This window comes from Tripterygium wilfordii, chromosome 23, assembly GCF_013401445.1.
Source record: "Tripterygium wilfordii isolate XIE 37 chromosome 23, ASM1340144v1, whole genome shotgun sequence".
NCBI lineage: Eukaryota > Viridiplantae > Streptophyta > Magnoliopsida > Celastrales > Celastraceae > Tripterygium > Tripterygium wilfordii.
Window position 1 is genome coordinate 3189912 of NC_052254.1, and position 7777 is coordinate 3197688.

Genomic DNA, 7777 nt, shown 5'->3' on the forward strand with positions numbered 1-7777 from the left:
ACATTCGTCATTTCTGTAAACCTAGTGGGATCCGAACTAGTGAGGCGCTATCTGTTTCACTTTTGGCGTTTGAGTACATACCAAAAACGGATGTTCGTAAATTAAATAAGCGGCAATTACACCATGGGATAGGGCTCAGCTCACCATGACCTACATTGAAGTTGCGTAGCCGAATTCATGTATACATACCCATCTCTATCTATTTATTCATATCATCAATTGACCCTTTTTTTGTCTTACTAATTTATATTTCAAATTTTGCCCTCTTGAAAATACAGATCATGCATTCTAACCCAGCCAAAAAGGGGGAAAAAAATAAAATGACATTTCACTCCCTCAAATTATTGTACTTTAAATTATCTTTTTTCAAATATGTATATTTACTCTTCAAAACTTCAATACTCCCTTTAATTCCACTTCAAATGGGAAATTTCTTTGTAACATCTCAACCAAAGAAGCTCTCTCTATTACTCAACATAGCCTTCCTCTGCCTACTCTCTTTCTATCTCACAACCTCAAATTTTCTTGACCAAAAATCCCAAGAACCAAACACCACATCTCCTTTACTCCTCAATGAACTGAATCCCCCAGATGGGTGCACTGGATTCCATGACTACACTGATTACAAGCTCAAGTGCTTGTATGTCAAGACCCATATTGGATGCAGAACAAAAGGGTACATAAACTATTTGTTCATCTTTTATTGCACTTGTGGGAAATCCCCAATTCTTGGCCACTCTCTACTTCTTCTATGGCTTATTGTTTTGTTCTATTTATTGGGAAACACAGCTGCAAACTACTTTTGTGAATCCTTAGAGAGTTTGTCCAAAATTTTGAAGCTATCACCAACAATAGCAGGAGTGACTTTGCTTTCACTAGGAAATGGTGCTTCTGATGTGTTTGCTAGCATTGTTTCCTTCACTAATTCAAGTAATGGTGATGTTGGGCTAAATAGTGTTCTGGGTGGAGCAATTTTTGTGTCTAGTGTTGTTGTAGGGGTTATATGTATGCTAATTAGTCCTCAAAATGTCTCAGTTGATAAGCCTAGTTTCATTAGAGATGTGATTTTCTTCCTCTTCTCACTTTCTTCTCTTCTTCTGATAATCTTCATTGGAAAAATCAGCTTGTGGGGTTCAATCTGTTTTGTCTCAATTTACTTCCTCTATGTCTCTGTTGTTTCAACCATGTATATTTTCTCAAGAAAGGAAAGGAAAAAGAATCCTCCTTTTGTGGGTGATCTGGAGAAGAACGGTGTACCCTTGTTGGGTTTTGTTGATGATGAAAAACCCATTTCAGTAAGTGAATCAAGTGCCAATCTTGATCATCAAAATCAAAAACAAGATCAAAATTTTCTCAATCTTGATTCATCTTCATGTGGGTTTTTTCTCAAGTTCTTGAAAGCTTTGGAGCTCCCTCTGTACTTGCCAAGAAGGTTAACCATTCCTGTTGTTTCTGAGGAAAGATGGTCCAAACCATATGCAGTAATTTCAGTGACACTAGCCCCAATTTTGTTGGCAACAATTTGTAATTCACAGGGAGGGACCAAATTTGGTTCAAGAACTAGTCTTGTGAGCTACTTTGCGGCAGGGTTGACTGGGATGGTTTTGGGTAGTTTAGCATGTATGACAACAAAGAAGTCAAGCCGGCCAAGTAAGTGTCTGCTCCCTTGGCTTGCAAGTGGGTTTGTGATGAGCATCACTTGGACATACATCATTGCAGAAGAATTGGTCTCTTTATTGGTCTCAATTGGTTACATACTTGGTATTAGTCCTTCAGTTTTAGGGCTGACTGTCCTTGCTTGGGGCAACTCATTAAATGATTTGATAACCAATGTAGCTATGGCAGTGAATGGTGGGCCTAATGGGGCCCAAGTTGCCATATCAGGATGCTATGCTGGGCCCATGTTTAACACACTAATGGGCATTGGTATTTCACTTGTTTTCTCATCTTGGGCCAAGTATCCAGCCTGTTATGAAATCCCTAGAGACCCTTCTCTCTATGACACTCTAGGGTTTCTCATTGGAGGGTTACTTTGGGCACTTGTGGTTTTGCCAAGAAAAAACATGAGGCTTGGGAGAGTTCTTGGGATTGGACTCTTGGCTATCTACTTGTGCTTTCTGTTTCTTAGATTGGCTAAAGCTGTTGGTCTTTTGAAACTTGATGATGTGTCCTTTATAAATAAGCAATAATAATAGCTCCACTCTTGTACTTTTGTGCTAATATTATAAAGTTTATGATAATATTTTAATTCAACAATTTTTTTTTAACGTCGACTTTTAATTCGTCAAACATCTCACAGCTTTAAACTCAATTTTTTTTTTCCATAACTTTTACGCTAGTATTAAAAATCAATCCAAACACACACCCATAATGTTTTTTTTTTTATTTGAAAGCTAGATTAGATGGAAGCGAACAAGTCTGGCTAGCTACAATCCATCATTATCCAACTAGCACGCATGCATGCATTCAAGTGTTTTTTTTCTTAATGTTTCTTTGTTCATTTGAAAGCTACATTAGATGGCAGTGGACAAGTCTTTGATGGCCAGCTAGTCACAAACTAACAAGATCATAATCCATCGTTATCAAACTAGCATGCATGCTTCCAAGAAAATGGTGTGTTAGTGTCTTTCCCGGAATCACTTTGTAGTCCTTACAAATTCTCACATCTATGTTTTGCATAATAATAAAATCTATCCGACTAAAGTTATACTCATTTTTTAATCAAGTATTTATTAGACACAAGTCATACAACATGATAGACTTGAAAATAGTTTCTCTATCATCATTAATTCTACCCCAAAGCCAATAGTCTCCATTTACACCATCAAAGTTTCACCATTTCTCCTTACATGTTTATTTATGTCTTCTCCTAAAAATATTTTCACCCGACTTATAAATGCCCTGAACAATCTCATCGAGATTCTCTTAAAATTGTTTATTAGTATTTTCATCTAATCCTATTTATGGATAAACATCTAGTTCATTTCCTAACACCAAGTTAACCATTAAGATCCTACCGACTTTTCTTTTTTATCTCTACAACATTTTCTTTTAGTTCTCTATGTATTATTATACCTAAACAATTTCAATTTCTATCTAGTTTCGTGTAGCAAAATCTATAACATGTGTTTTCAATCTCTCTAGATTTATCGCCTACCTATTTAGTCTCCTATAAATATATTATGTTAACCTTACATTTAATCTTGGTGTCAACTAGTTCAAGTTAGTACGTATGTAAGTGCCCCTAGAACAATGAGAAAAGAGGGCTAATATCAGCAAAATTGAACTGGGCTTGAGCTAGAATTAGATAGGTCTGGGCCGCAGTAAATTCGACCCATATAGAAGGATCCAGGAGCCCATTTGCTTTTCTCCATCATCATTCATCAGCAATCAGCATTCAATTGTCTTTGCATCCCGTTTCGTTAACTACAAAGGGAAACAAAACCAAACCCAAATAGCCATCGATTTCTTCGAAATCCAGAGCCGGATATCTCTCTTCGTCTCCCAGAAAAGTAGAAGCTTTGTGGGTTTTGATTTTATAGTTTTTTGTTAACCATGGATTGTACTATGAGAGTGGCCTTATCGAACATTATGCCAGTTTCTTCTCCGTCAAAAATGAATCCGAATCCAAATAATAGAATTCCTTATGGGTTTCGATACAGCGGAGGTGTTTGCATCCCAAGAATCTGTGCAACTTCTCTCAACGGCGCTGCTGCCAATGGGGTTAGTCCTTTATTCTTTCCTTTTTTTCTTCCTTCTGAAATTTTGACGGTAGATTTTGTTTGTTGGATGAAATCACAATCTTGGGATTCAAAAGTGGCTCTTAGAATATGAATTTATTTGAATTATAGTTTATTTCATTTATAATCTGCCATTTATGTTTACGTTGTAAAGGCTGCTTCGATCTTTATTTATCAGATTATACTACTATTTTCCATATTACTGGATATGCATGAGCTAGATGTATTTTGTTAGGCTTATATGTATTGAAATCTGTAACTATCAAGTACTGCAAGAACAATTCGTGCCTGTTGTCAGGGCTCCAGGGGCTTAATATAAGTCTGTAAATTTGGCCACTTTCGTGAAACTGCATAACAAATAAAGTGATGTATTAGCTATTTCACAATATTGAGAACAAACTGGTTATGGGTTTTCAACGTTGCAGGACAATTCAAGTTCAGTGGTAGATATGCACCGGAGAAGAAGTGGTCTTGAATCTCTGTTTTGCTATGACAAGCCTATACCTGAGGAGAGAATTGAGAAGCCAGTTGGTGTTTCCATTGCTGAAAAAGTAATTGGAGATAATTTTCGATGCACTGATTGTCAAGCTAAGGGGGCAGTCCTTTGTGCCACTTGTTCAGGTTCAGGCTTGTATGTTGATTCGATCATGGAGAGCCAAGGAATCATTGTCAAAGTCCGATGCCTTGGTAAGCTTCTTTCCATTCTTAGTAACGTATAGACATGAATGAATGTCATATGCATATACATCTATGATTTCTGCTGCCCATTGCCAGCCTCTTAACTTTTAAACCCCTTTTGCTATTTAGGTGCACTAATGGAAAATTTTTGTTCTTGAAAAGTTGACATAAATATTCCAAAAGTACTCTTGAGGACTTTCACACAATCCCATTTGGGCCTTTCATGTTGTTCATATCCCACTAAACATTAAATTCTGTAGTGATCTACAATGCTGTATATGATTGTGTGCTTAATGTTAGTTCTTAAAGTATGATAGTGTATCCTTCGCTGAAGCTACCTTGACTGTTATGCAAACTAAGACTAACCCAGCAAGCTCCGTATTCCTTGAATTCTGGGACTCACCAACCAATTTTGACATCTATTGATGGCATGGGGATATTCTTCCAAGGTCCCTGCCATATCTCGTGTTCTTAAACTATTAACTTCTAAAAGGAAAACCACAGAAGTCTAAGATAAGATGATATTCAAATGAAGGCACTGTCTGGTGAATAAGTTATGGTTCTTATGTTAAGTCTTTAAAGCCAATAATTTTGATGTCAGAACTAATGAGATGTTTTCACGGTACTTACAAATCTTGGAAACTTTCCCTGTTAGTGAACTAAAATTGAAAATAGGAATTTATGTTGTTGATTGGGTGCTTTTTAAATGGGGATCAGCTGTACAAAGATGAAGTTACTAAGTGATAATTTTTACCTTGATAGGTTGTGGAGGAACTGGTAACATCATGTGTTCAGAATGTGGCGGCCGAGGTCATCTTGGACAGAAGTGATGTAGTTGAGATTCCTTTTCTTTACCTCAGCAGATCTTGTTGTACCATTTAGGCTGTAATGTTTACACTTAATTGCACCACGATTCTAGTCCTATAGTTTTAAGAATTTAAAGGTTCTTGTTTGGTAATCATCTGTGATAATTTTTTCGTTAGTGGAACAGTATTGGATTTGACTCAGTCCATCTTTGACTTGATTCATCTCGGAATTTTAATTTTATATTTATCTCATGTCCCCAAGATTTGTTGAATGCTGTGGAGCTGCATATGCTTTGAGGATAAATGGTTGAATTTCACTGTTATGTTTCTGCATCTGGTTATACTCTTTTGTCATCGAAAAGTAAAACTGCAAATGCAGTTATACATGTTTTAAAACAGGCTGCCATGAGAGCTACATTTGATTGGATACTGTTGAACTTTACTAATTTGATTTCAGTGCTCAATATTTTACAGCAACAATGGTGTGATATATATTTCATTCAACTTAATGCAATCATTTTCAGAAAACAAAAGAACCTATATACTTTGGCATTCTCATGGGTCTTTTGGGGTCACTTGATCCTTCTCTCCAGGTCTCAGTTCCATAGTAGCGTTTATATATATGCAATGTAGTGTTGTGGTGTTGTCCATGGCCATACTCTCTGCACATCTAAAATCAGCTCTCTATTAGCTCTGTATCTCGGAAGTTCTTGAAGACAAGGTGGAATGATTTGACTCTGTGCTTTGAATTTGTATCTCTATGATTGATAAGCTCTGTACCTATGAATCTCCTGAAGGCGTTCTGGAATAGTTGAATCAAATGCAGTGCTATTTGGGTTCTCTGCATAAGCAACATAGTATGCCGAAACACTAGATTGTGGCGACGCCATTGCTATTCGACACTGAAACAAAACAGCAGAAGGTATCAAGTTGATCAGTTTCCAGTTTACAAAATAAAGAGACATGTTTCTGATTCTGGTTTGAGTTTCTGAGTTCTTACCATGAAATAGCCAATCAAGAAGGCATAGAAAGACAGCTCTGTTGCATAGCTCTTATGAATGAATACTGCCCAGGTTCCTGCAACTAGAGCGCTTATTGCACCCCCAGTCACCCCACAGAGAAAACAGAATACCCCGGTTAAATCCATGTCTATTAGGGTTTCCAGACCAACCCTTCCGAACATCTCCCATGTATCCATTGACGCCTGTACAAAACCTTTGTTGTATACACCTACTTGTACAAAACCCCACCGGTTGCCATACTTCACAAGCGTTGAAGCGATCTGAGAATAGCAGTTGGTGCAGGAGAACAAGAATTCGTCCGTGCCTTCTGCAATCAAGCTCATGCCTCGTGCTGAACCTCGAATGACTACGATGACCGGAACCAAGGACGAGCCAATGCACACATTTCCCAGCAAGAACTTGATCGTGTCCCGAAAAGCTACCCGTGTGTCCATATCTGCTGCACAAGCAAAATGCAGGTACCTGACTCTGGCAATTGTAACTTGCAATACATTCTTGATCACTTGCATACTCCATGCCAGGCTTAGCATGATTACTGATATGAAAATGATGTCTAACCAAGTACTGGTTGCAGAGGCTCCTCCGATGCCGGACACCATGAAAGAGGAGTAAAAGACACTTGCAGTTACTGAAAGCGCAACCAGCAGAGAAGCCCTAGTCGGAAAGGAAGACATAGAGACTGATAAGACCTTCGAAGCATACTCGAATCTTCGATTCACCCAACAAGCATAGAGAGATTGAATGATTGCAAAGATCACAGCAATAACACCTACTGCTAAACTTCCAGGAGACTCGATCAACACAAACAGGATTCCAACTGCACATGTTAACAAAGGACTAAGCCAGAAGGCTGCCTTCAGAGCTCTTGAAGGGTTGCGGACTGTGAGCCATTGCCATGAACACGCAACAATTCCAGCTGAACCTGTCGAAGCAAGAAGCGGAGGGTACCACTTCTTGGGTTGAAAGTGATGCCTATCAGCCAAGATTAGGCCGCGAATCGTCAGGACGATTGCTAAGATGGTGATCAAGATCAACTGTAAGATGAAAAGGACTCGAAAGAGCCACCGACCTGCTTTTCCTCCGCCGCCCGCCACTTTCGTCTCAATCTGGGCTCCAACTGGTTCTTGAATCTGCAACGTCTACCATACCAAGGTAGAAAGTCAAATTGATGATAACCCAGCTAAGATTTTAGCGATCAAAAATGAAACTTGACAGGGAAGGGAGATTAAACAAATCAAAATGAAAGTCAAGAAGAAGAAGAAATGGCTTGTGGGAGAAGACTAAAAATCAAGAAATGTACAAAGGAAGAAGCTTCACAGAGAGAGAGAGAGAGGGAGAGGGAGAGAGAGATGACCTTTGTATCTGCGTCAATTGAGATCTCCAAGTTCTGCATTGGAGGATTTTTGGTGATAATAGAAAATATTCTTGCAGAATCCCTGTTTTTTCTTTTAATAATTCCTTCACTTTCTTGGCAGGCACGGATGACCAATATCACATGAAAAGTACACGAATCACTCAAGGGGGAGTTAAC

At 38.4% G+C, this 7777-nt stretch overlaps 3 protein-coding genes across 4 annotated transcripts; 2 read left to right on the plus strand and 1 right to left on the minus strand.

The window, feature by feature from the left end:
* Nucleotides 1–413: 413 nt before the first annotated feature.
* On the plus strand, nucleotides 414–2253 carry LOC119992843 (cation/calcium exchanger 1-like). Its single transcript, XM_038839631.1, has one exon. It carries the CDS (start codon nucleotides 423–425, stop codon nucleotides 2187–2189), a length of 1767 nt encoding a protein of 588 aa, XP_038695559.1. The 5' UTR covers nucleotides 414–422; the 3' UTR covers nucleotides 2190–2253.
* A 1141-nt stretch (nucleotides 2254–3394) lies between these two features.
* On the plus strand, nucleotides 3395–5496 carry LOC119993473. Its single transcript, XM_038840628.1, has 3 exons — nucleotides 3395–3723; nucleotides 4166–4427; nucleotides 5181–5496. The coding sequence occupies exons 1-3, from the start codon at nucleotides 3556–3558 to the stop codon at nucleotides 5246–5248; spliced, it is 498 nt and encodes a 165-aa protein (XP_038696556.1). The 5' UTR covers nucleotides 3395–3555; the 3' UTR covers nucleotides 5249–5496.
* Nucleotides 5497–5651: 155 nt separating this feature from the next.
* Nucleotides 5652–7777, minus strand: LOC119993471 (protein PNS1-like). 2 transcript variants are annotated; one of them, XM_038840625.1, is made up of 3 exons: nucleotides 7601–7777; nucleotides 6225–7376; nucleotides 5652–6126 (listed from the first exon to the last, which is right to left on the minus strand). In XM_038840625.1, the coding sequence occupies exons 1-3, from the start codon at nucleotides 7637–7639 to the stop codon at nucleotides 5983–5985; spliced, it is 1335 nt and encodes a 444-aa protein (XP_038696553.1). In that variant the 5' UTR covers nucleotides 7640–7777; the 3' UTR covers nucleotides 5652–5982. The 2 variants fall into 2 exon arrangements, with proteins under 2 accessions (XP_038696553.1, XP_038696552.1); XM_038840624.1 differs by having other exon boundaries at nucleotides 6225–7385.

What these genes read in the sequence shown, in the direction of transcription:
- LOC119992843 (XM_038839631.1), top strand. Translation starts at nt 423, where the DNA reads ATGGGAAATTTCTTTGTAACATCTCAACCAAAGAAGCTCTCTCTATTA.
- LOC119993473 (XM_038840628.1), top strand. Translation starts at nt 3,556, where the DNA reads ATGGATTGTACTATGAGAGTGGCCTTATCGAACATTATGCCAGTTTCT. An exon ending in ACGGCGCTGCTGCCAATGGG is followed by an intron (nt 3,724 to 4,165) that starts GTTAGTCCTTTA and finishes TCAACGTTGCAG; the next exon opens with GACAATTCAAGTTCAGTGGT. An exon ending in TGTCAAAGTCCGATGCCTTG is followed by an intron (nt 4,428 to 5,180) that starts GTAAGCTTCTTT and finishes TTACCTTGATAG; the next exon opens with GTTGTGGAGGAACTGGTAAC.
- LOC119993471 (XM_038840624.1), bottom strand. Translation starts at nt 7,639, where the DNA reads ATGCAGAACTTGGAGATCTCAATTGACGCAGATACAAAG. An exon ending in CAATTGACGCAGATACAAAG is followed by an intron (nt 7,386 to 7,600) that starts GTCATCTCTCTC and finishes TTGGTATGGTAG; the next exon opens with ACGTTGCAGATTCAAGAACC. An exon ending in TCTTGATTGGCTATTTCATG is followed by an intron (nt 6,127 to 6,224) that starts GTAAGAACTCAG and finishes GTTTTGTTTCAG; the next exon opens with TGTCGAATAGCAATGGCGTC.